The 27,289-nt window shown below is 38.7% G+C and overlaps 1 protein-coding gene and 1 pseudogene across 3 annotated transcripts in view; both read right to left on the reverse strand.

The window, feature by feature from the left end:
- The window catches only part of LOC126942875 (60S acidic ribosomal protein P1-like), a 103,301-nt pseudogene extending 82,922 nt beyond the window's left edge, over positions 1–20,379 (reverse strand).
- Positions 1–27,289, reverse strand: part of RGS7 (regulator of G protein signaling 7) — a 569,955-nt gene that overhangs the window by 295,266 nt on the left and 247,400 nt on the right. For all 3 annotated transcript variants that reach the window (XM_050770857.1, XM_050770848.1, XM_050770873.1), the window contains exon 3: positions 20,300–20,396. In XM_050770857.1, coding sequence (XP_050626814.1) covers positions 20,300–20,396 — 97 coding nt within the window. The remainder of the gene's footprint in view (positions 1–20,299; positions 20,397–27,289) is intronic.

The raw sequence follows: 27,289 nt of genomic DNA on the forward strand, positions 1-27,289 counted from the left end.
CACTGACTTATTGGAGAGAGCGAAATATATACCATGTATATATAATATATATAATATAAGAATATATTTAATTATATACAATATATGTGTACAGATCTCTATGGCTTGTGCTTCTATGGAATCAGATTGTTGTGTGTGCATCTATGGGCATATATAGAAATACTATATCTTAATAACTAAATAATACATAATATGTTATTTAGATGGAGACAGACCAGAGGAGCACCGACCATGGAAATATAGATAATATACAATATATATAAAAACATATGTATATTCTGTGATATGTGCTTCTGGTCTGTGTGTGTGTGTGTGTGTGTGTGGCACAAACTGATACTATAAAAGCACAGATCACCAAAAGAGTATATATAAAATATATATATAGCATATTATATATTATATAATATGTGGTCCGTGGTCCTAGATAGCTATACACACACAACACACACACATATACACAAACATATAAATTATATGTGTGTGTAAATATATACACATATGTATGTGTGTGTGTGTATATGTATATATGTATATATATGTATGTATATACACATACACATATACAAATATACATATCCTAATCTGGTAGCACTTTTTTTTTTGTTGTTTTTGTTTAGATTCAGGGGGTATATGTGCAGGTAATCTATTCTTTTTTTTTTTCTTCTTTATGTTTTTATTTGGGTTCCACGGGAATGGGTTTCTGTGTAGGAGCTTTGATGCTGTAACTGCAGGAAAATATATGTGTTTTCTTTGGCAAATTTTAAAGAGAGCCATAGAAAGGCATCCAGGCAGATAGGGACAAATGTAGGAGTAAGAATACTGTAATGAATTTTATGTAAAACAAATAAGGTTTTTCTTCATTTTACATATAATTCTTTTTTTAAATTATACTTTAAGTTCTAGGGTACATGTGTACAACGTGCAGGTTTGTTACATATGTATACATGTGCTATGTTGGTGTGCTGCACCCATCAACTCGTCAGCACCTATATTCTTTATTCTTCCTTGTTCCATATATATTAGATTAACCTAGATTTAAATATCAGCTCTATTACTAACAGTAGCACCTGGAACAAGTTATTGAACTTCTCTTTACTTGTAAGACCATAAATATATAAATTAATACATTTAAGGAGAATACTTACTGAATGCTGGTAGAGTGCAAGCACTCAATAAATGCTAGTAGTTGCTGACAGCAGTTAGGACCAAAACACATTCACAATCATATATGCACCAGAGCCAGGGCTGCTGTTTAAAATATAATGTTCTCATTTGCAACATGAGAAATGGCATGAAAATCCAGGTCCCTCTACCACCAGTACGTACTCTTTCCACTACTCAGAGGAATACTTACATTTGAATAAGAATATCCAATCTTCTAAAAATTAGCTGTAAACCAAACGATAACATTTAAATGGAGACTGTTTGGGGGGCTCTAGAGGAATTTGAAACTTGTATTTAATTTCCTGGCTCTTCGTCCTGAAATGCATCTAAGCTAGTAACAGACAGCAAAACCGAGTTGCTATCTTTCTAGTGTTCCCTGCTGAGATAAAAGCGATGTGCAGCACCGGATGCCAACAGAGCAAATAATTAGACTGAGTGCTCTTTCCACAGCCAATGAATCGGAAAGTGAAATTTGTTATGGATGCACCTGAGTGCTGGGGACATCAGCTGTCCTATGAGAAGTCATTAACATTTGCTGAATGTCTACTGTGTGCCAAACACTGAGTACTAAAGAGGATGCAAATTGAAATGAGAGATTATTCTTGTACTCCAGGTGCTTAAAGCCGCTATTAAGAATTATATCGTGTGTCCATCGAGAATAAAATGTCAGGTAAGATAAATTCCATGAAGAAGAACAGAGTGCTAGGAAAATGCAAGCAAAGGAATGATTAATGCAAGCTAGCTTGGTGAGGGGGCTACGATGAGAGCAAGGCTAAGGACAGGGACAGTGAGACAGGGACAGTTCTCTCTCCTGGAATTATTAGGACGTAAAAATTTGGAGCTCTTCTACTCGTGTTTAAAGAGAAAGAGGCATGAGGAGAAAACCAAATGATGTCATCAAAATAAAAAGGCAGTGCAAAATAGCAGATTGTACATGCACCTTGAATGTGCTGTGTGATAAATCAGCATTTTACAAAAACACATCCGGACTAGCAGTTCAGAAGAAAGCAATGTTAATGCATTAATTCAAAGAAAGCAAGTCATCCCCACCCTCACCCCATAGGCTTTTATTTATTTATTTATTTTAGCAGCCTATAATCTCTAGGATTTAAAAAAATAACTCACCAATGAACAGAATTAAACTTCTCAGGTCTGTTGCTTTAAAGGATAGCCAATATTTGTGAGAAACAATTTCAAGAGAAGATTACTACAAAATGAAAATGTAGTATGTCTGAATCTGTTAAATCTCCCAAAACAAATTTGTGATATTGCCTCTGACTTTGATGATTTTATTCTTTCAGTAACAGTCCAGATGGCATCCAATAAGTATTGACATCGTCATCACAAAAAAAAGGCTAAGAAAGTCAAATGGGATTTACTTAAGACAAAATTAATATCAATAGATAATGATCTTAAATTTAAAGGATAAGGCATGAAAAGACCAATTAATAAACCTTTTATCTTCCTAGAAGATTTCCATTTGATATGTATAGTCATTTATTGTGAGGAATATTAAAAAAAGATATTAAAGAGTGTAAAAGGCTATAAGGTACCTTGAGAATGTAGAAAATAATTGTTATTTAATGAAAGTGATAGCTAAGAATTCAAAAAATCCCTTTTGGCTCTCTGATAAGAAAACCTGTGCCAAATGCTGTAGCACATCTAACATAAGTAATTTTTTGGCCTTGCAATAGATTAACTACCTAGTATATAAGAAAATGTCTAAATCTGGGCCTAATCCAAGCCTCTGGTGGTAGTAATAAACTCATTAATAACAATGGTAAAAACTATAATAATATTTTCAGTTTTTGCTCACCTACTAGGTGTTCCATATACCAGTTAGAAATACTGAATTGTCCGGTGACATCACCATAAAAAATAAGGATAAAGTCCAAATACACCATTTTTTTCTGGTTCATCTCTTGTGTATGCATTATCCAGAGTCACTTAACTCTTTTAGAACCATATATATTTTTAACATATGGCTGGTAACAAGTCCTACCTTTTAATTACATAAGGCTAAGTCTATTACTAACATCTGTTTTATGTTTGAAAGCTGCCTTTTCAAGGAATGCCGTCTTATGGAAACTCTCAAGCTCTATAAAGTCTTCCTGGAGACTGGATTTTAAAATAGCATAAAATGTCCTAATTTAATTTATGGTCTGAGAAGCCCATACTCACATGGTTTCAAATATGGGTAGGACTGTTTTCTGTTTCTGTCCAATATCCTCCTACCTCACTCAAGACTTTACGTGGCCTTATTGATTGCAGGAGCACACTGGAGCGGTAACTTTACGAACTAGGCTATCCTTGACCCTCGGGTCCCTTTAATGGGCCTTAACTGTTGGTGCTGAACCTGCCCTCCCAAAAGTCACCTTTGCATTACTTTTCAGAAATGTATTATTTTCTATGTGGGTCAATTGGATCTCTGGATAACTTTCTGTTCTTCACATATCTCAATGATCTCATCTTTTTTTCTTTCTTGGCTTAGATCCCCAGTTTTTAGTAGAGTCTGACATAATCTGCAAGTTTGAAAATTCCAGATGCCTATAAAGATAACATTTAAATGCTAACTAAGATAAAATTCAACACCAGCTGGGATTCCCCAGACTTCCAGAAAGTTGTTTGTTTATGCCTGCACTATGTTTGCTGCCTTTTATGTCACTCCTTAGCCATGCCAAAATAGTCCCAAACACGGCCATGGAGAGTCCTATTTGGGGTAGAAATGTATTAGTGGTTTGGGGAAACACTAAATAAAGTACATCGATTTCCCCTTTCCTCAAAGTCAAGAAACAAAGTTACATCTTAGTGAAGTTCAGTATTTCTTCATAGCCTCTTGGCCTTGCGCTTGCACAATGAATGGATCATGTCAGGTTCCCATGTAGGGACAAGAGAACAGGAAGTTCATTTCTATGGTTCTTGGAGTCTTTTTCAGAGAGTCCTTAAGGATAGGCAAATAGTATTCTGTAGGCACAGTGATATATGTTGCAGAAAAATGTGCATTTTGGTCCATCATTAATGATTCACTGTTAAGGACAGTTTAAAATCTTAAGTAAAATAATTCATCTCCAGAGATTTATTTACTGCTTTTGGCCACACAGCAATAAAATGATTTGGTTGTACTGAGAAGAATTTCCCTTTACCAAGGCCATCACAGGGAGAAGGTATGGTGTTCCAGGTAAAGGATAGTGTAATAGAACCATTTCGCGCCGGGCGCGGTGGCTCAAGCCTGTCATCCCAGCACTTTGGGAGGCCGAGACGGGCGGATCACGAGGTCAAGAAATCGAGACCATCCTGGCTAACACGGTGAAACCCCGTCTCTACTAAAAAATACAAAAAATTAGCCGGGCGTGGTGGCGGCGCCTGTAGTCCCAGCTACTCGGGAGGCTGAGGCAGGAGAATGGCGGGAACCCGGGAGGCGGAGCTTGCAGTGAGCTGAGATCCGGCCACTGCACTCCAGCCTGGGCGACAGAGCGAGACTCCGTCTCAAAAAACAAACAAAAAAACAAACAAAAAAAGGAACCATTTCAGCCAATCAACATAGTTGGTAGTCAGAAAGAAGGCTTCTTTGTAGATGTTGATAGACATATTTATGTATTTGGAAAGAATTTTCCCTTTGTGGAATAGAGTTATTCGGAAGACAAAGGGCACAGCTAAGTTTGGGAATAAGTCGATATACCTGAGTTACTTGCACAGAAATATCTTAAAGGAATTATTGTAATTATGTAATTATTGTAATTCTCTTGAGATACTGTAAGTCAATGGAAGCTGTGATGGTTTTATTTTCCCAGTCCAAAATCACCTCCAGTCCCAACAATATTCACTCCAAATATAAAACAGCAAATTCACATGTTCAGAAAGCACTACACAGAAGCAGCACCACAACGACAGCTATCTAGGAAGTGAAAACAGTCCCCGGGACTAGAATACATGGCTACAAAGAAAACCAAAGCTAAAATCAAAGCATTTAGATATTCCCAATTTTGTACTGTTCCTTTGAACATTCTGGTGAAAATAAATCAGAGTTTGTTTTTCATCTTGGTCATATCACACGGATCCAACCACATTTTAAAACAAATCATTTCTTTAATTAGTATTATGGCTACTAGAGGCTGGGAAGAGGGTGGTGATGAAGCAAAGTTTGTTAACGGGTACAAAAATACAGTTAGTTAGAAGGAATAAGTTCTACTATTCAATAGTACATTATCGAAATTAGAGTTAACAATAATTGTTGTGTATTTCAAAATAGTTAGAAGAATTGTAATGTTCCTGACACAAAGAAAAGATAAATGTTTAAAGTGATGGATATCCCAATTACCCTGATTTGATCATTGCCCACTTTATATATGTATCAATATATCGCATGTACTGCCAAAATATGTAAAATTATGATATAAGATAAGATAAATTATTTCTCTACGAATACAATGAGAACTTTGTCATTGCCCAGTAGGATTTACCTATTAGAAAAAGAATTATATTAGGCTGGGTGCAGTGGCTCATGCTTGTAATCCCAGCACTTTGGGAGGCCAAGGCAGGCGGATCACTTCAGGTCAGGAGTTCAAGACCAGCCTGGCCAACATGGTGAAACCCTGTCTCTACTAAAAATACAAAAATTAGCCAGGTGTAGTGATACATGCTTGTAATCCCAGCTACTTGGGAGGCTGAGGCAGAAGGATTGCTTGAATCTGGGAGGCAAGCGGTTGCAGTGAGCCAATATCGCACCGGTGCACTCCAGCCTGGGCAACAGAGCAAGACTCTGTTAAAAAATAAATAAATAAATAAATAAATAAATAAACTGAAACAAAACAAAACAGAAAAGAAAAGAAAAACTATTATGTCAGAGCCCACGTGGTTGAGATTAACATTCTTTACTATTTCTAACCACTTCAAGGTCTAATTTACAATAAGGAAAGAGTAACAACCAATAGGGGAATATGGACTCTTTCATAGCAAAGTTAATTGAAGTGTCTATTTGACTATGTGACATGTCACTTTCTCCTATTGCTCCTCAGGTCGATGGGCTATGTAGTTATTATGTACTAGTTGCTTAGTTACTCAGTTCTGACACAGAGGATGTGTGAAGCAGATGAAAAAGAAAGGGCTAGCTTTTTGCAAATGGTCATGTCTCTTGCGGATCTAGTTAACATGTCCTGTTTTCTACAAGAATTAATTTTTTTGCTAATGAACTTTAAGAACTGCAAATATTTTTAGTCTACTTTTTCTTTCTTACTTATTTATACATTATCTATTTGTATCCTTGAACTTTCTCTGGGATGTTATAAAAGAAAAATATTACAAGCATAATTTCTGACACGATGTTTTATAACTGTTTTCAAAAGCAATCTACTTCTCTCTGAATTTCTATAGAACCCATTTTAGTCATTCCTATGATGAATTGAAAAAAGGTCTCACAATTATTTGTCAGTTTCAGAAAGGAGACTCTTATTAGAGTCTCGGAAGCATCTTAGAACTACCTAGGCGGTCTTACAGGCTTCAAAGAAAAATATTCCACCTTACTTATTCTTATCTTCTTCAAACTGACTCCAAATATAAGCAGGGTTAAGTCATATAAGGTTCCTTAAAAGTTGTTTTCAAAAAAAATTAAACACAGACTACATCCTTAGTAAAACTTGCATTGGCCCAGTCCATTTTACAAAGTTTGCTCCTTCTTACCTGGATGACTGCCCCATGACAAGTTTAAGTCTACATTAATTAATCATCTTTCCATGACACTGAGACATATTCATGCAACCCTGAGAAGGATAAGGGGTAACAGGCAAGATATGTTCAAATTGTGACATTTAAGGTCAACTTGACTTTAAAGCTCATATACTGCTCAGTTTTCATATACGTGGCTGAAAACAAGTCATCACAGAGAACTGTTCACACGGTTAGAGGACCAACATAATAAAATATGAATATTCTTCCATATTTAATGATATGAAACATAACAGGTCCTATGTCTATGCAACTGAAGTCAACATGTCACTAATTAGGGCTTCCTTTATTATCAAACTTGCTGAAAAGAATAGAACAGTGAGGAAAAAGTAGCAGGAATTGAGCTCTAGAGAATTAAAGACATTCTTATGAACCTTAAGACTTAAGATCAGTCACACTCACACGACATTTGGACTATTAGACAATGCTTCTGACCACAAATTTTGCTCTTGCCAGTTGGTGATAATCCTTTGGTAAGACAGCATGTTAAAAGCAACCAAATCACATAAGGACTAGAAGTCAAATTTCAACAGAAGAGGGCAAAGAGACTCTGTGCCTTAATTATCAACATTTTTATGATGAAGAACCTTCCTAAACTAATGAAAGATATAAGACAGAAACAGATGAAACACAGGAATGACTGACAAGAACGCCCTATTAATTTCTGACCATTTTCTTCCCTATTAACAGTGCTTGATGATCTGGAGTGAACACCTGCCTTTTTGGCTCCTGCCAATTAGTTCAGGAAGTTCCATCTTCAAACACATTCAGTGACCTGATTTAACAGAGGCCTTTTTATTTGATTGCTGCCAACAGGCAGTCCTACAGACTTTTATAATCACAGTGGGCTGCTTTACAGGCAAGTCAAATTCAAGTTTAATGAAAACCTACATCATTACAAGGAATTGAGAAGGGAATTCTGGTTTCTTTTCTACTGTGGCTTACATTGGAAGCATAGTAACTTTCCAATGAATCCATGCAGGAGAATGGAATTCATCCAATAGAGAAAACCTCATTTTTCTCCATACTAGAATAGTAGAATTAATGAATATCAAGAACATGAGAACATTTTGTAGCTTGTAAGTACGTATCATTCCTATCTAGGTTGATATGGATAGGTTGGGGGCAGTGGTGGTGGGTATTTCCAGAGATATTACCTGAAGTTTAACGAAACATTGGTTTTAAGCTTGTACATCATGAACTTGGGGACAGCTTCTCCCTCACACTTTATTTATTTATTTATTTATTTATTTACTTTTGAGACAGAGTCTCTCTGTCATTCAGACTGGAGTGCAGTGGCGTGATCTGGGCTTACTGCAACCTCCGTCTCACAGGATCAAGCAATTCTCCTACCTCAGCCTCCTAAGTAGCTGGGATTATAGGCACGCACACTGATACATGGATATAGACCTCTGAAGCATCTACCCCATTCTTTTTTTTTTTTTTTTTGAGACGGAGTCTCGCTCTGTCGCCCAGGCTGGAGTGCAGTGGCCGGATCTCAGCTCACTGCAAGCTCCGCCTCCCGGGTTCCCGCCATTCTCCTGCCTCAGCCTCCCGAGTAGCTGGGACTACAGGCACCCGCCACCCCGCCCAGCTAGCTTTTTGTATTTTTTTAGTAGAGACAGGGTTTCACCACATTAGTCAGGATGGTCTCCAGCTCCTGACCTCATGATCCGCCTGTCTCAGCCTCCCAAAGTGCTGGGATTACAGGCTTGAGCGACCGCGCCCGGCCGCCTGGCTAATTTTTTATATTTTTTAGTGGATATGGGGTTTTGCCATGTTGGCCAGGCCAGGCTGGTCTCGAACTCCTGACCTCAGGTGATCTGCCCACCTCAGCCTCCCAAAGTGCTGGGATTACAGGTGTGAGCCACCACACCCGGCCTCCCTCACACTTTTTTATGCACCAATCATGGCCCATTTTGAACAAGGCAGACTGGTGGAACATTTGGACTTCATGTGCTGACTGGTTCTCTTTGTTAAGACTCAAATAAAACCACTGGAGTCCTATCCACTGAGTGCTAGATCTCAAGACACAGCACAACCGGATTCCTGGTTACTTACAAGCGGTCTTTTTGGTTCCCCAGAACATCTTCCCTTAAGCCTGCTTCCCTTGCTGCTCCAAGTGAACTAAGGCCAGAAACTAACAGCAAGCACATAGGAACTGTGGGCTCTGTGCTCCCCTCGGTGTTTCTGTTCCACAGAGCCCCATCATCTTTAGCGACTTGATTTTCTCATTCCACACACAACTCCAGCAGGAATCTCATGTATTCATTGGTTTCAAATATGCATGTGAATAAATTCCCCTAAATTTCAGACCTGTATATCCAACAGTTTCCAGGGCATCTCATCTGGTTGTTCTATGTATGTTGCCTGAAACTGAATATACCCAAAACATATCATGCCTTCGTCATTCTCGCCATGAAGAAAGAAAGGAAGAGAGAATATCTTGTGTTTCCCAATGTGAAAAGGCATAGTGGTGCATTCATTGTCAAAGTCATACATATGGGTGTCATTGTGGGTGGGGCCTTCTCCCTTAATTCACCTGCCCCCTCACTTCCCGTACCACCACCCCTAATCCTCCCATTGAATTAGTAATGAAGTCCTTCCTAAGTCCAGAAAGTCTCCCATGCATCCTATTTTTTTTTCAATCTTACTGGCCGGTTTTGGGTCAAGCCTTCATCATCTCTGTTCTAGACTGCAGCCACCGTCCCCGGCCTTGTCTCCCTTCTCTACAATCTGATGTTTGTTCTCTACATTTACCACCTACAGAGGAATCTGTTTGGAAAAAAAAAAAGAAAAACAAATACTGCTACTTCCCTGCTCAAAATTTTTGATGGCTCTTTACTTTTTTCAGGATGAAATTTGAACTTCTCCGGATTCTAACTGTTGTCCTCTGCTTTCCTCTCTGGAGTCCTCTCTCTGCACTTTCCAACCACCTCATCCTGTGCAAAGGTCACGCTACAATATTTGGAGTTCCCAGAGCTTGCCAGACTCTTTCACACCTTCGAGCTGTTGCACAAGTGCTCCTCTTATGTCTGGCTAAGTCTGACTCAGGCTTCACAATGAAGCTCTGACGTCACCATCTCCAAGAAAAGCCTCTGAACCCAGGAACCTGAGTGAAATTCCACACACTCCTGCAGCCCTCTGGGTTTACCTCTATTGTGGAAATTATCTTGCTTTCTTGATTTGTCTCTCTTCTTCCTAGACTGTGATCCCCTCGAGGACAGACAGCATGCCTTAATTCTTAATCACGAGGCCTGACAAAACACTCATACACAGTAGGCTCCTGAGGCATGTTTAATTTATTATGAACACATAGGATTCTACAGATCCTGAGGTACAGCCGACTTCACATACCCACTTCAAAGAAAACAAGGGAGTAATGCCTAGGTTCTTGTTCATATGATTTATACTGTGAATAAGATAATTTCAGAGAAGTTCCTTTATTCACTTGAACAATATTTAAAGGGCAAGAAAAAAATTAACAAAAAGTCTTTTTAAAAATTCAAATAATTTACATTTGTTGATAAAGCCATACAATCACAACAGTGACCATATGAATGCAAATATTCCTTCTAAAAAGCATAATTATTATTCACACATCTAACAAATATTAATGAACCCCTCCAATGTTAGATGCTCTTTGTGGTGCTGGGGTTAGCAGAGTGGGTACGTGGAAGTTTCCTGTAGTTTACACTATCATCTGGAAGGCGATTAATCACATAATACTGTTCATGAGTTTGTAATTATAAAATGGAGGGAAATACTCTGAAAGAGAAGAGTGTGGTTTTATAAAACCATATAAGAGGCTGGGTGCAGTGGCTCACGCCTGTAATCCCAGCACTTTGGGAGGCCGAAGTGGGCAGATCACTTGAGGTCAGGAGTTTGAGATCAGCCCGGGCAACATGGCAAAACCCCGTCTCTACTAAAAATACAAAAATTAGCTGGACGTGGTGGCGGGTGCCTGTAATCCCAGCTACTCAGGATGCTGAGGCAGGAAAATCACTTGAACCCGGGAGGCGGAAGTTGCAGTGAGCTAAGATCACGCGACTGCACTCCAGCCTGGGCCACAGAGCAAGATGCCATGTCTCTGTCTCTCTCTCTCTCTCTCTCTCTCTTTCTCTCTCTCTCTCTCTATATATATATATTTATTTATTTATATAGAAACTGGCTTAGACCTGAGGTGAGTGGGTCTCAACTGGGCATAGGGGAAAAGGAGGGAAAGCATTTTAGATGGAGGAAAAAGCAGAGCAGTGAAAAGTCTCCATGACCAGAGTGGCCATGGAAAAGTGACTGCTATAGCTAGAATCAAGAGAGCAAGAGAGGAAGTGATACCAGATGAGGTCTGAGAGGCAGGGAGGGACTGATCCAGGATGCTGCTTAAGAGTGAAGAGGATCAGAACATGCCACCAAAAAATATACCATTTTGGCATATTGATTATTCTGAGGTAAAGGCAATTGAGAAACAGAAAATACATGAAGGGCTCTCCACCTTTCCCTTTTCTGCCTAAAAGCAGGACATAAGTTAACGTACCCTTGCCAAACCCCAAAAACCAGAGACTAAAATGAAACCCAGTTAGAGCCCAGAAATCATATTTTAACCATGAACACCCCAACAGTTACCCCTCGATTGATGTAATTTTCCTAAAAATCTTAAGATCCTCCAACTAAAGTAATCCTCCATTTTGTATAACAAATATAATAACTAAACTTCCACCCTAATACTAATACCTTCAGCATATCCCTCTGAAAATGTGTATGTGTTTCTCCTGTTAATCTGTCTTGTGTTGTCTTAATTAGTAAGAACCACAAACAGACCATAAGAGAGAACAGGAACACTCTGGGAGGCTGAGGTGGGCAGATCACGATGTCAGGAGATTGAGACCATCCTGGCTAACATGGTGAAACCCCGTCTCTACTAAAAATACAAAACATTAGCCGGGCGCCTGTAGTCCTAGCTACTCAGGAGGCTGAGGCAGGAGAATGGCGTGAACCCGGGAGGTGGAGCTTGCAGTGAGCCGAGATCGCGCCACTGCACTCCAGCCTGGGCGACAGAGCGAGACTCCATCTCAAAAAAAAAAGAAGAGGAAAGGTTTTTTTCTTCCACAGGGATCTTGTTTGGAATTTTGGTCTTAATCTTAATATCAAAGATGGATTTTAATTGGACAGATTTGCAATTTGAAAATAGTAGCGTGGCTGCCCTTTGGAGAAAGACAGGATGAGGTGCAGATTGAATGCAAAGACTAGTTAGGAGTTAATGAGATAGTTCAGGTGAGTGGAGATAATATTTTGCAGTAGAAAAATACAAGCATACATGGTCCAAGCTAAGCTGACAGCACTGGTGGGTGGAGCAGATATGAGAAGACGGGGATAAGAAGAGTCAAGGTGACCCCAGCATTTCTGGCATGTGCAATTTTTACTGAGGCAGAAAACAGGGAAGGGGCTGAGGGTAAGACAATGACTCTCATCTTGGACATGTCCAGTTTGAGACTTCTTTGAGATATCCAAGCGAAAACACTGTATACAAAGTTGAATTTACTGGAGTTCAGAGAAACGGTCTGAATTAGTAACATACATTTAGAAATATTTAATTTAAGCCATGAGACGGATGGCATTGCCTTGAGAAAAAAAAGTAGAGTGAGATTTCCATTGATGTATTGCTATTTCAATTGCCTTGTAAATAGTCTAGCTTATTATTATCTTATCCTATTAATTATTCTTCCACTCTTTCTCCTTCACTGGGTTCTCTGATTTATAGAATTTATGCAGACAGCAAACTTGGAGATCATCAGATATAATCTCCAAATTTTACAGATGAAAAAACTATACTGGGTTACTCAGGGTCACACTGCTCCTTAAAGGTAAAACGAAGACAAAAGCTCAGGTGGTTTTGATGAGTACTCCATAGGGCTACATCTGGAATAGGAGTATGTTGGGAGATGAATGTAAGAGTCCTAGGTACCCAGAATCCTACCAATTCTGACATGTGTGTGCTTGTCATAAAGAAACAACACAGGACATTATGTGAAGGACAACCAACAGGGGGTTACCCATGGGGTGGTGAGAAACAGAATGGGATTTTGCCTCAAACCCACTGTGGTTTACATATTAGTAAACTGTTCAAAATGCGGCCCAAAGGCTTGAACTCTCTGACCCTCTATTAGCTTCTCTAGGAAATGGAGAAAAACAATGATTATCTTGAAGTGTTGAAAGGACCAAAACTAATGCATTTAAAGCCACTAACCACATAGTAGGTTTCCAAATTACTAATATTTTCCTCCAAAGTAAAGAAAAAAAAATAGATGTCATCAAAATAATAAAGCTGGCCAGGCGCAGTGGCTCAGGCCTGTAATCCCAGCACTTTGGGAGGCTGAGACAGGCAGATCACAAGGTCGGGAAATCGAGACCATCCTGGCTAACACGGTGAAACTCCATCTCTACTAAATACAAAAAAACTAGCCGGGCATGGTGGCAGGCGCCTGTAGTCCCAGCTACTTGGGAGGCTGAGGTAGGAAGATTGCTTGAGACCAGGAATTTGAGGCTGGAGCGAGCCATGACTGTGCCACTGTGCTCCAGGTTGAATGACAGAATGAGACTCTGCCTCAAACAAACAAACCAAAAAACCAACTTTATTATTTAAAAAATTCTCAAGGGCTCATTGAAACTATTTGGAAACATTAAAATATTGTTTAAAATATTAAAAAAGCAATTATTCCGGTCATCAGGATTTAAAGCCTGTTTATTATGTAATGCATCTAAAATTTATAAAGCACACATGATTATGAATCAAAACATCTATATCCAAATAGTATCTGATATTATTACAATGTAATATATTTTCTAGAATAGAGCACACAAGAAACCATGCACTATTTCAATATCTTGTGAAGCAACTGAAAACCTATGTTATCAGTTTAATTCACTTAAATATGCCTGTAGCCAAGGTAAACGGTATAGTTTAAAACAGTATCACAAATGGAGCAACTATCTTACAAATGTAAAATTGATCATTTCCTCTTTTATTCATAAACTTTTATGCTTCATCTGGATTTGGATCTCTATTCTTCTAAAATTTAGAGTTTTAAGTACAAAGGATTTTTAGCTGGTATGAGTATCATAGTTTGCTTTAACGAAGATTTTCAGATGAGAGAATGAATGAATAAACATTATAAGTTACAGGACATGAATTCCAGGGAAAGAGCTATCATGCGAGAATAAGACTTACGGATTTCATTTACAGAAAATCTTCAGCAAAATCTGCAAATATATTTTTAGCTATATAGTTATTTTTTTCAATTTGAAGACATAATGGTGCTAACAGTGACTGAGCACTTTCATGAAACTCTCATGGAATAATATTTGAACTTCATCTTTTATTTTCTATTGTGGTAGAGCACTTGTTCAAAGCCAAGATGTATCCCCACTTGAATGGGGCGGATTCCAGGCGAAACCACTGCTTAACACAAAGTAGACACTTCTCAGATGTCTCTTCAGGATTTATTCCTTACCTGCCTTCAAAATATAACTTGAAGCAATTTACAATATAGCCCCCAACAAACTTAAAAGAACAACGATAAAAGATAGAAAAAAAAAAAAAAAACAATGAGAAGACAAAGAAAGGTAGATATGCCAGTGATGAATCACATGAGAAAAAGAAAGAATGGAACATTAAATTTAGCAGTGAACTTCTTGGCAACTACAGAAAAAAGGAAAAGGAAAATACAGGTTATATATTATTGTTTTTAAAAACGAATCTTCAAAGACATAATTTTTTCGTAGTTTATTATAAAAATACATTTATTTTATTGTTTTTTCATTAGAAACTTAGAGAACATGAAGGAAATGTCTTTTAGTACAATTTCGCAGAAATCACAAAATAAGAGACAAATAATATCTATCTGCCTGCTCTAAAGGTTTTGATACCATTACACTCAAACTTCTTAAAAGTATTTTTTGTGGTAGTTAAGCACAGACAATTCAAGTTCTTTGTTGAAGATGAGATTACAAAGTGATAGCCTTTAAACAGTTGTGATCCTACAACTGACTTTTTAAACCTCTGCTAAAGGAACTTACCTTGGTTCCTCATACAAGTTAAACATTTATTGCTAATGTATATGTAATCTATTTCCCCAGCAACGGTAAAATACTAGCCCACAAAACCCAGTATAGTTACCAGAACATAGTGAGTATTTGATCAATGTTCATCGAATTGAATTAAAAATATAAAGAAAAACGTAGTTAGCATGCGTCTAAGACCAGCAGACACCAATCCTACATTTTTAAAATCAGCTTAAAAATGCATATTTCTATAATCTGAGCTTAATATTTAATCAAGGGGAAAAAAGAAATAAAATAAAGTAAAATAAAAACAAAAAGTATAGATTCCATGGTTCCATCTCAGCACTAATGAATTAGAATAGCTGTGGTTTGCGTTTGAAATCTGCATTCCTAAGACCTTCCCCAGTGCATTTGTTGCAGCCATACTCCAGAGCGGCATTGATCAACCCCAAATATTCTCCTTTTATAACATTTTTTATGTACACTCCTTTTTTTTTTTTTTTTTTTGCAACCATAAGTACTTTGTGTCCAATACATGTGCTATGGGGGATGACTCCTAGGTATAATTAGAAAAAATACAGAGATGGGAAAAGTTTAAACTAGAAAAGGGAAGTCGAAGTTGAAAACATAGTGAAACAAAAGGTCGATGTTTTACTGTGGAGGATTGAAGGAGATGAAGAAACCAGAAGGAAGTCTGTGGAGATTGCAGGACTGTGCCTGTGGATTGGGGCAAGAGCTGCAAAGCTACCGGTAACCCAGCGCTCTCTGCCTCATCTTCTCTGCTTCTCCTTCCTTACATGTTTCACTGTTCTCAACTGCAGACAGGCTTCCTTTGCTGCTCTCTGCACAGGGTCATTACCCAGCCTCTAGGTTTACATTGCCTCAGTGCCAGACACACATACACACACACACACTCACACACACACCACACACACACACACACAGAGTCACACACACACTTCACCAAAGTTCTGGGAATCTCAACGGAATCCCAGCGAAGAGAGCTGTTAGCCAAGTTCTACAGTGTACGTACACCACTGATTTTACTCCCTGGCCCTGAGACACCAGGTCACATACGACCTGTGCAGCTGCCTGAGCTATCTCTGCAGCTGAGAAGGCACTTCTGGAGACAAAGGCAATGCTGTGATTGGATCCACTCAAGGACATTTCTCATCTCAGAGTTCAAGGAACTGGCATAGAGGAATTATCCAAAGATATTGTCCCATGGTCTTGGGACTATGGAAACCAGGAGGTTGAAATCAACAACTTTAAGACCAAACAAACAAAAAACAAACAAACAAACAAATACAAAGAGAAAAGTCTTAGATGGTTCACTGGACAAAATGCATTTAGCAGGAAAAACAAAACACAAACCCTATTATTAGATAGATTATATTTGTCATAGCATTCTTTGACATGATTCTGGGTCTGGATTGCAGATGTTACAGGGGGAATTGGATTATAGCACCACTTGGTCAACACAGCTGTTTTCACTTGAGGTGGATATGGGCATTACTTGGCCACCACGACCGATGTTTTCCTTTGAAGCATGGGAGTTGTCTGGTGGAATTGAGTAGTGTTCATTCCGCCACAAAGCTGTTGACACCTATCAATCTTAGGGGCAACAGAGACTCTCAGTTTGGGAGTAAAGGAAGGAGAAAGAACTAGGTTATTCTTCCTAACCGCTTTTTCCTTCCCAAGTAAAATTTTTTTTAAAGCCATTAGATAGACTGGGGTGGCCTTGATTGAGGCCAGACTGCCGAGATGATTAGAGCCCTTCAAAGAGAAAGATCGGCACAAGCAAGGTGGCCACTGATCCCAGAGCCTTCAGGAAAACAAGGATGCTCCCCGGAGTTGCCCAGCTTCTCTGGGTGCATTTTAAGGCAGTACATCTTAAACTTCAGTGCTCAAATTGAGGTTCTCATTTAGTACATCTGGGGGTAGGTCCAGATACTACATTTTCTTTTAAAATTAACAAATAATAATTGTACACATTCATGGGATACATAGTGATGTTTTGATACAAATAATGTATGATAGCTGGGCTCATGCCTATAATCCCAGCACTTTGGGAGGCCAAGGCAGGAAGATCGCTGGAGACTAGGAGCTTGAGACTAGCCTGGGCAACATGGTGAGATCTTGTCTACTAAAAAAAAAAAAAAATTACACATCAGCCAGACATGGTGGCATGTGTCTGTGGTCCCAGCTAACTTGGGGTGTTGAGGCAGGAGGATCGCTTGAGCTCAGGGGGGTGAGGCTGCCATGTCTGCGCCACTGCACTCCAGCCTGGGTGACAGAGCAAGACTGTCTCAAAACACAAAACAAGAAACAAATCATGTATGGTGATAAATAATGAAAAGTGTTTGAGAAATGATAAACATTTATCCTTTTTGAGTAATTAACATATCCATTATCTTAAATATTTATCATTTCTTTCTGTCAGGACGGTTCAATGTCCTCCCAGCTATTTGAAGCTACACAATATATTATTGTTAACTATAGTCATTCTACAGTGGCATAGAACACTGGAACTATCTGGCTGTAATTTTGCATTCTTTCACTCTTCTCTCCCTGTAAGTTTCCAAGTGATTCTGATACTAACGGTCCATGGAAGTAATGAGGCTTTAAGGAGCACAAATGGGTAACTTGAGAAAGTTAGATTTACAACATTTGAGATCCTTCCTTCCCTGTGGAACAGTCCATAGCAAGGATTGACTCCAGTCTGCAACGACTGTACTACCCTCCTTCCACATATGGCAGGCCTTCATCACGACTGGTTTCTGGTTCTACTAAGGGCAATAAAATCAGTGGATTCCTTGTTTCATTAGAAGCTCTGCAGCAGACCATGAAACATGCTCAGGGAGAGAAGGGAGAAGCTGAAAGAGCTGGGAAAGCCAGCCAGTCGGTTGCAACTAGGGCCACAAAAGAACAGAGGAATTAACAACCCCCAGGGATTATAAGAAATATCTGGGGAGGGATATTACTAGAAAAGACTGAAAAGTTCTAGTAAAGTGGATGGAGCTTGAGTACATTATAATTTGGGAATATGAATCTAAAGAAGCTGATAAGTGCTAGACATAATACTAGATATACCAACTAAATCCACGACAAAGCAGTGAATTGAACCTATGAGACACAGCGTGCCTGCAGAGTTTCCAGGGAACATAAAATGATTACTTAGACCTAATTACATTAACGTGAAAAATGTCATTGATATTCTCTTTATTTAATAGCTACCACTGTTATTTTACAGCAGTGAACATTAAAACAATTATCAGAGATTCCCAGGTTAATTCTCAATCTATATGTCCAATCTTATTTTTCAATTAAAATCTTAATGTTGTCAACCAAGAAATCTTCCAACAGCTTGCTGTTGAGATATTTGCTATCTGAAGAACTTGATCAAAAATTTGAGACTCCAATAGAGTAGATATCCCAAAATTGCAGCCAAGCTTAATCAGATGAGCAAAGCTTTTTTGTTTGGCCTATGTATTTTCATAATTGCTGAATGCCCCTAAGCAGGTCGCACACAGTTGAACTGACCACAGTTCCCAGTGCAGGATGGCAATGTAGCGCATTGATCTGCCTGAATTCTAAAGAAGATAAGTTCATCCCTTTCATTAGCTCATCAATAAATATATGAATAACATTTTTACATGTGTGTTTAGATGTGGAGTTAACTCTCTGAATCCTTGACCAAATGGAGCTGAAGGTTTAGCTAGGGATATAAGACATATGCAAAATAACTCTAAGACAGAGTGGAGCATATAAGAGATGCAAAAATCAAGGTCTTTGAGAGCACAGAGACAAAAAGTTCGGGACAACTTTCACCCAAGAGCTCTCTGAACTGATTGCTGAAGAATGGGTGGAACTTAACAGTCAGAATGGCCTGTAAGTGGGACAGTGAGGAGAGGAGAAATGGAGTGAAGCCACAGATGTAAAAAGTACAAGGCATCATTAAGAAAGAGCAAGAAACTAGAACGAAGTGGGCGTGAGAGGGAGTAACAGGGAGAAAAGAGGACACATTTTGTTAGAGCAAAATGTCATTGCACAGTAGCTCTCCTCAGCTCCAAGCTCCCTCTCTTCTCTCTGACAGCAACACAGCTCTCAAACCCCAACGCGGAGGCCTGCTGCCCTGTTATTCCTGTCCTGATCTCTGCCCTCTTTCCAGGCTTGACGGCCTCCTGATCATGAATCTTCTCTTGATCCTGGTCGTGAGGAAGCAGCCTGCAACCCTTGTACAGGAATCCCATGAAGCACCCTTCCCACCCATACTCAGCATCAGCCGCCGGCGTCTCCCTCCTTGCTGCTGAGGCTTCGGGCTGTCTGATCTCACCTCTTCCCTAAGCTGTGGTAGGCCATGCCCCAGCACATCCCAGGCCCCAAAACTGGCACTTTGACTGCCTCCTGTGTGCTCTGAGTCAGAGCACAGATGCTCAGCTTATTACACTTCCTTTTGTCTTGGGTTTCTCTAGTCATTGCCAGTCAAACCCGTGGAGGTTCCCCATTTTGGATAACGATTCTTTTATCTCTCAGTCTCCCCATTTTAAAATAAACCAACAACAACAACAACAACAACAACAAAAACGAAATCCATTGGGCTATGTCTTTTATTCTGCATGCCTAGTTATTCACTAAACCCTCATGCTCTTTCCTCTCTATTCCTTTAGCCCTTTGATATCAGGACCTGGGCACCCAAACTATTCCTGCGAGAGCCTTACCCTTGTCACAGTGCTGTTGCCCTCACTGAATGCCAGTTTATCCCGAGCACTTTCATCACAATATCCTCTGCCAAAAATCTTAAATGTCTCCGTATTTTCCCTTTTCTCAGAATTAGATTCTTTTGGCTAGCTGTCACAGACCCTCATAACCTGACCCAAGGTCTCTACAGTTTGGTCACTGTCAAGTTGGGTGAACACAGCCGGTGGTGACAGTGGTCTTGAGTGAATACAGCTCTTCCTCATCTTTCAAACAGCTCACCACTGCTCTGTAGAAACCCTTTCCTGACTCCCCATCAGTCAGGAAAAAGAAATCATTGATTTTTTTCACCCTCCTAATTTCCATATACAACCTTCATAACATTGTTTTTTACATGTCTTTATTTATTTTAATATTGTTTTTTATTTCACATTCGTTCATTCTGTCTTTACAAACTAACCTAGAACAGGGTCATGATTTTTGGCGTTTTACTATCATTTCAAGTGTTTCACATGATAAACGCGCCACGGGCATTTTATAAGTAGTTATTGAATAATGGATTAGAGAGAGAGTTTCAATAGTGAACAGCTGGAATCAGTTTTTTAACGTTATCTAAGAGGTACAGGAGAAAACAGAGCTGTGCTCCATGCAGACTTACCAGAGAAGACGCTAGGTATCTTGGAAAGAAAGCTTTTGACCGTACGAATAGGAATTCCATTTTTTTCATCTTGCATACGTGCTATGACGTCTTCCATCTAAACAACAATTATAACATAATTAAAACCTTTACGAAGTTGAACTTTTTTGAAAAAAGAATCAGCTCTCGTAAAAATTTTGTATTCCAGTTTTGCCCAGCTAAGAACAATGCCGTATTCTTGCCTTTCTAGTTTTTGCCACATTAATAGTTTAAATTCTGTTAAAAACAGATGGAGGAAACAGCAAGAAAAACATACATTTTAGGGTCCATTAAGCTACCAATAGGAATTTTGTGCTTTGAATATTGCCTTTCTCCTGACTTCATGTACCCTGGTTATAAAGGTTAAGATGAAAGAGTGTTTATTTCACAAGTTTTTAGAAACCATTGTCATAGCACATTCATGCTTCATTAATGTTATCTCTACTGAAATCAGTGCAAAAGCAAGTAGAGCCTTAAAAGCATCTGCTTGAATTGCTTCTTCAAGCAAGAGAATTTCCGTGATTTTGTTTTACAGTGAATTTCTAAAACCTGCCTAGAAATCCAGGACTGATTGCCAACTACTATTACATCTCTTGCCCAGGTACTTACTGAAGTATGTTATGAAACAAATACACACACATACACACTCTCACACACATATACTCATGCATGTGCACATACACTCCACACATGCACATGTACACCCACATATATGCACACAAGTACACATACACATGCATGTATACACACACATATGCACGCACACACACATATATATACAATAAAATGAATGTAACACCACAGCCTTCTGCCCATTTACTAGATTCCCCTTTATCTTTGTTTCAATCTCGTTAGTACACTCTCTTTTACTTTTACAAATTGCTCATAATTCTAAAGGGCTGTGTTTCACAAAGTCAATGTGGAATTTAGTTTTGAAGAACATGCCTCCATTCAAATCATAGCCATAGACTTTCCTCACATGCTTCTAAACCTGGGAGATGCAGAGACACACAAACATACGCAAGTGGTAGCATGGGACTTAAAATCCATTCATCCATTTACTCATTCCACAACCACTTATCACTAACTCTAGACCGGATATTCAACTGGGCACTGTGGATATGAAAATGCATACAATACAGTTCCTACCCTCAAAAAATTCAGTCAACAGTGACAACCAAGGTGAAATTTGAGTAAAGTATGTAGTTTAGCTAATAGTGTTGTACCAATGTTAATTTCTTATTTTGATAATTATGCCATGGTTAATATAAGATGTTAACATTAAGGGAAGCTGAGTAAAGGGTGTATGGGAATTCTGTTATCGTTTCTTCTTTTCTGTAAGCCTAAAATTATTTCAACGTAAACAGTTAAAAAAACACAGTCTAAACTTTATATTAATGAATTATTAAATTTCCATCAACACAGCTTTAGAATGGTTTTCAACTAAGAAATCTAATGTGCTTGATATCAATGGATGTATTGCTATGTTGTAATCACACTATCAACAGATGTATTACCATGACAAATAACTGGAGATGTGGAAAGAATGGGTTTTAATGAGACACAGGTTTGTATTTGACTCTTAGATCTTCTAATTATTATCTATGTTCTTTGAGTAGGTTAAATAACCTCTCTAAGACTCAGTTTTCTGATCCATAAAATGGTGATAATAATACTTGTAAAAATTTCTTCATAGCATTCTTCATGGGATTGCATTGGGCCTAGGGTGGGGTAAAGTATTTTAAGGGCAAACGACACAACATATACAAAGCCTGGTACATATATAGAACAACAAATATTAGACCAAATGTCCATGCACACCCATGATATCTGGGGATGCTTATTCTCCATCTTCATGTTTGTTTCCATGTGGAAGGAGCACCATTACCCTAATCCACTTGCCTGTCTCTGTCCCCCAATTTACTCCAGGGGAGCTGAGCTGACTTATCAGATAGAAGAGCTGGGAATGAGAAATTGTCCTGCAGGGCCCATTCTTTTTCTCTTGGCTAGAAGCCCACATCCAACTCTGCTGATGTAGAGATGCCTGCCCTAGTGGGTGAGCAAGTCTATTCAGGATTGTGTTTCAGGATTAATGGTGACTTGTGCACAAACATTCTTCCATAATACCTTTATCAGCAATCAGGGCGATGCTGTGACCCCTATGTACCTGTCTTTACGGTTATGGTTCTCAGTTGGCTCAGTATTCAAGTATAAAAAGAACATGAGGCTGGGTGCAGTGGCTCATGCCTGTAATCCTAGCACTTTGGGAGAACAAGGCGGGCAGATCACCTGTGGTCAAGAGTTTCAGACCAGCCGGCCAGCATGGTGCAACCCTGTCTCTACTAAAAATACAAAAATTAGCTGGGCGTGGTGGCAGGCGCCTGTAATCCCAGCTATTTGGGAGGCTGAGGCAGGAGAATTGCCTGAACCCCAGAGGCAGAGGTTTCAGTGAGCCAAGATCGTACCACTGCACTCCAGCCTGGGAGACAGAGTGAGACTTCGTCTCAAAAAAAAAAAAGAAAAAAGAAAAAAAAATGCTTTTATCAGGCCTGTAAAAGACCCCAACAATAACCAAATACCAAATACCTCACTTCTCATGTAATAAAGATCTCTAAGTTTAGAAACATGAAAATAGATATACTCTCGTGACTTTTTATTTTGTTACTATTTGCTCATGATTGACCTGTCACAATGCTCTGCAGAATAAGCTGCTTTGTCCTGCCTCATATCAGCCTCTAAATCCTTGCATTATCTGCTTAATGGTTTAAAGCAGGGTGGATTAGAGGGACATGGAAACCTCTCTGACTCCCACTTTCTTCTCAGCACCTAGAGATGTGGCAACAATCACCTCTGGTTGGCGCTGAATTAAGGTACGTAGCTATGAGTGGCAGTATTTTCTTTGTACAGTCTCATCCCCTCTCAGTTCATTGGATCCCAAAGGAGTGAGAATAGGAAGCTGGAAAGTAAAAGTGATTTCTGTGGTTGTATTTCAAAATATTCCATTTTTCTGAGTCATAATTTGCACAAGAGAAAAAAATTTTAACTCTAAGTAAAAATAGGATTGGTGTTCTAGACTGAAAATGTGATCATGTACATGCACTCAGCTGTTTTTATCTTTATTCAGACATGGTTTATCCATGAACCTTGCCATGGCCTAGAATGAGGCAAAAACAAACAAAAGAAAACAAAACAACAACAACAAAAATGAAAAAAACAAAGACACATACAAAACAACAAAACCCTGCTTTCTAAAAACTAAAATCAATTAAGAAAGAAAAAGAAAATTCTAGCCCTCAAATGACTGAAGGGACCCACTCTTGGCTAAAGGGACCCCAGGCAAAGCCTGGAAGCTAAGTTCATGGCCATGATGGGATGGGGGGTGGGACACACCTCGCTGTAGCCCTTCCTCACTAACTACCATTCAGCTTGCTTCCCTAAGGGCTAAACAGACCCTTTTGAAAGACTCCACATTGGTAATGTTGATTAATGATTTATCTTCCCAGTACAGAACGAAGCTAAAATGAGGTTAGTCATTCCTTCACTCCTCCCTGGGATGTCTGCTCCCTCCATTCCCTTTTTCTTCAAATGTTCACCTTATCTTATGTAAAATGTAAACTTACAGGGCACTAATGAAAGTCTCCCAGGTATGTAATCGTTCCTCTCACTGTTGCCTTCTCTTTTTTAAGGAAAATGTATAAATACTAAACCTCCTAAGAACCTCTTTGGGAAAAACAGCCACACAGGCATCCGTAACTTGTCCTCAAGCTGGCTCTCAATAAGCCTCAATGACTGAGATTTATGTCTCAATCACTCATTTTGGTTGTCACAGTGACCAAGGCCACATAAAAAAACACATCCATCTCATCTGTTGACATTTCCTCAAGCATTCATTCAGAGTCTATTAATTTTTATATTAAGCATGACTTGAACATGCTTGATGGTCTGTTTTCTCACTATCAGGAACAGCAATTGGATGAGAAGAAAAATGCTAAAAGCAAGCAAAAAAAAAATAGAGCAAGTTAGTTAGACAGTAAGAGGTATGAGGGATAGTAAAAAGCAACTCCAATAAATATGAAAATACTTGGGCAATTTAGTCTTAGACCAAAAGACTCAGGTACCTTAAGTATCCTATACATATATGTATGTGTGTTTGTGTATATATACATACATGCACGTATATATATGCATGTGTATATATGTGTATATATGTGTATACACACACATATATGCACATGCAAATATTCATTAAAATGCCATTGAGTTGTGTGTTTTCACTTTCATAAGCCTGTTTCTGAGGGTGAGGAAACTGGGCATTGGAGAAGAGAACACGAGATGATGGAAATGGACAGGAGAGCTGGGGTGCCTTGGGTCACCGAGGATTTTTCTGAAGGCTATTTTCTTTACTCTTAAGAAGTTCGAAGCAGGTGATCTGTAAGATTTCTCCTAGCTACAAAACGACTGAAGTCTGGAAATAATCATCAGCATTCAGAGGGAGGTAAGTTTCCACATTAGGTCAAAGAGCCAATTCTCTGTTGGAGACAAATAGATGAAGCTATTAAATTAAACAAGGCCAGGCCAGGCTTGGTGGCTCACGCCAGGAATCTCAGCACTTTGGGAAACCAACGCAGGATGACTTGAGCTCAGGAGTTTGAGACCAGCTTGGGCAACATGGCAAAACTCCAAACTCCATCTCTACAAAAAACAAACAAACAAACAAACAAACAAAAATTAACTGGGTGCGGTGGCAAGCACCTGTGATCCCAGCTACTCAGGAGGCTGAAGTGAGAGGATCTCTTGAGTCTGGGAGGTCAAGGCTGCAGTGAGCTGTGGTCCTGCCACTGCACTCCAGCCTGGGCTACAGAATGAGACTCTGTCTCAAAAATAAATAAAATAAAATAATAAATCAAACAAGACCTTATACAAATGTATTTGCTTCCAATTGTCAGCACATTTTAGTTTCAGTGCAAATTGTAGTTATTAAAAGCATGCACTTAGGCCAGTTAGACCTGAGTTTGAATCCTGACTACACTACTCAAAAGCTATCTAAACAGATGAGTTAACTTAACACTCAAAGATTCGGTTATCTCATCGGTAAAATGGAGATAATCATAAATTGTATACATCTTATCAAGGGTGAGAATTAGTGAAACAATGCTAATTAAATGTTTACTATAATGCCACCACCAACACCGGCATCACATCATCTTCAACATAACTTTCTTCCTTCGTCATTGTACTAGGAAGATACAGACCCTTTTTCTTTTATAATTCAGCTGGCAAAGATGCTGTAGTTAAGTGCAAATATTTATTAGATGCAATAAAGTGTCAAGCAATAAGTAGTCAGATATGCCTATACATAAGTTCTGTCTTTGATTTCTTGTAGAAAACTGAGTTCATGTTGGCCCCTGCAAGACAGGAGATTCGATTTGAAGAAATGTCAGGGGAAATACTTGTGCATATAAGCAAAGGCTATGTAAGCTATGAAAAAATCATATTTAGAAGGGGAAATGAGATTGCATTCACTTTTAAAATGTCTTGGTTCTCATCTTTTCTTGACAAATTTGCCTCTTGAAGTTATTTAGAAGATTAAAAATTGAATTAAATTGAGTGCTCTTTGCAAGACTTAATTTTTTAATGCAAACTGATTCACTATGTGTGATAAAAGTAAAAGTTAAACAACTATATTTTGCAAAGTAATTTTGAGAATATGTACTGCTGAATTCATTCAAAACTTTTTTATGCTTGTATTTCAGAACCCTCCATATTTCATTAACTAGTAAAACTAACTGTTTTCCCCTAGATGTGAACTTCTGGAGGAAAAAATTCTTACCTTACTCATCTTTGCATTGTTAATATATAAAGTGCCTGGTCCATAATGGAGGCTCACTTTAAAAAAAGGAGAGGGGATTGGTGTATTTTTGTTTAAGGCATATGTTTGCTTTTTCTGAGAGCCTCAAAACAAAAGTGGAAGTTAATTTGAAATTTAGTCTTGAGATGTTTGATATGTTTTTCTTTGTATGTAACTTTTGTGAAAAAATATATTATCAGCGTCAGAAATAGTGACACAGAATAGCTCAACATGGTAGTGCAGGTTAAAACACTCTTATCCCTCTTATTCTTTCTGCTCTATCTAATGCAGAGATTCTTTGGCTTACTTGTTAGAGGAATTTCTTCCTTTAATGCAAGAGAGTAAATCAGTGGCTGTTTATGAGGCTGTCTTCTTGCTTGTAGATGTGACACTCAAGTTCATTGCCATGTGTAAGCCCTCAAGATGAAAGGCGCTATTGAACTTCAGCACCCTGCTCTTTTCCCAGGAATTCGTAATTAGCATTTCCTTTGGAATAGTTTAGATGTCACTTCAAGCTTGTGATGTATTTCAAACAAGGCTCAGGTTAAACAGTCCCCGCCTGAACACTTGGTGGAATGAAAGAAGGAGCATATTACGCAGGTACATCTTCTTTGAAGAGAGTTACTAATTCTTCAAGAGGGCTGCCAGACAGGGCTCCCACATATTGATGAAAACAAAATCACTGCCTTGAAACCTTTCCAGTTCTCTAATGTTCTAAACAATTATGGGAGTTTAATTAAATTAACTTGTAGCTATATTTGCTGGAACTTTACCACAATATCATTACTATTGATTTCATTAAGCCAATAGCTTTACAGAGACACCTCGACTGTAGGCAAAACATTTGTACGAAATAAAGCTAAAACATTTTGTACTCTGTAATTCTGAAAAAGAAATGAATCAATCAAAATTTCAAAAGAAGTTTTCCAACTCTGCATTACAACCACCATTAAGCACAGGCATTTGGAGATATAAATGGGAGACTAAATGGGCAGATTGAATGGCTTTTTTCTATGTGCACATACTTTCAAATTATGGCATGTACTGTCATTTTAAGTGCTAGCTATGAAAATGGGAGAAATGATCACTAAAGTGCTTGTTGGATTTCTTGGGCAATTAGGTGG

This window comes from Macaca thibetana, chromosome 1 (assembly GCF_024542745.1).
Source record: "Macaca thibetana thibetana isolate TM-01 chromosome 1, ASM2454274v1, whole genome shotgun sequence".
In the NCBI taxonomy this organism is placed as follows: domain Eukaryota; kingdom Metazoa; phylum Chordata; class Mammalia; order Primates; family Cercopithecidae; genus Macaca; species Macaca thibetana.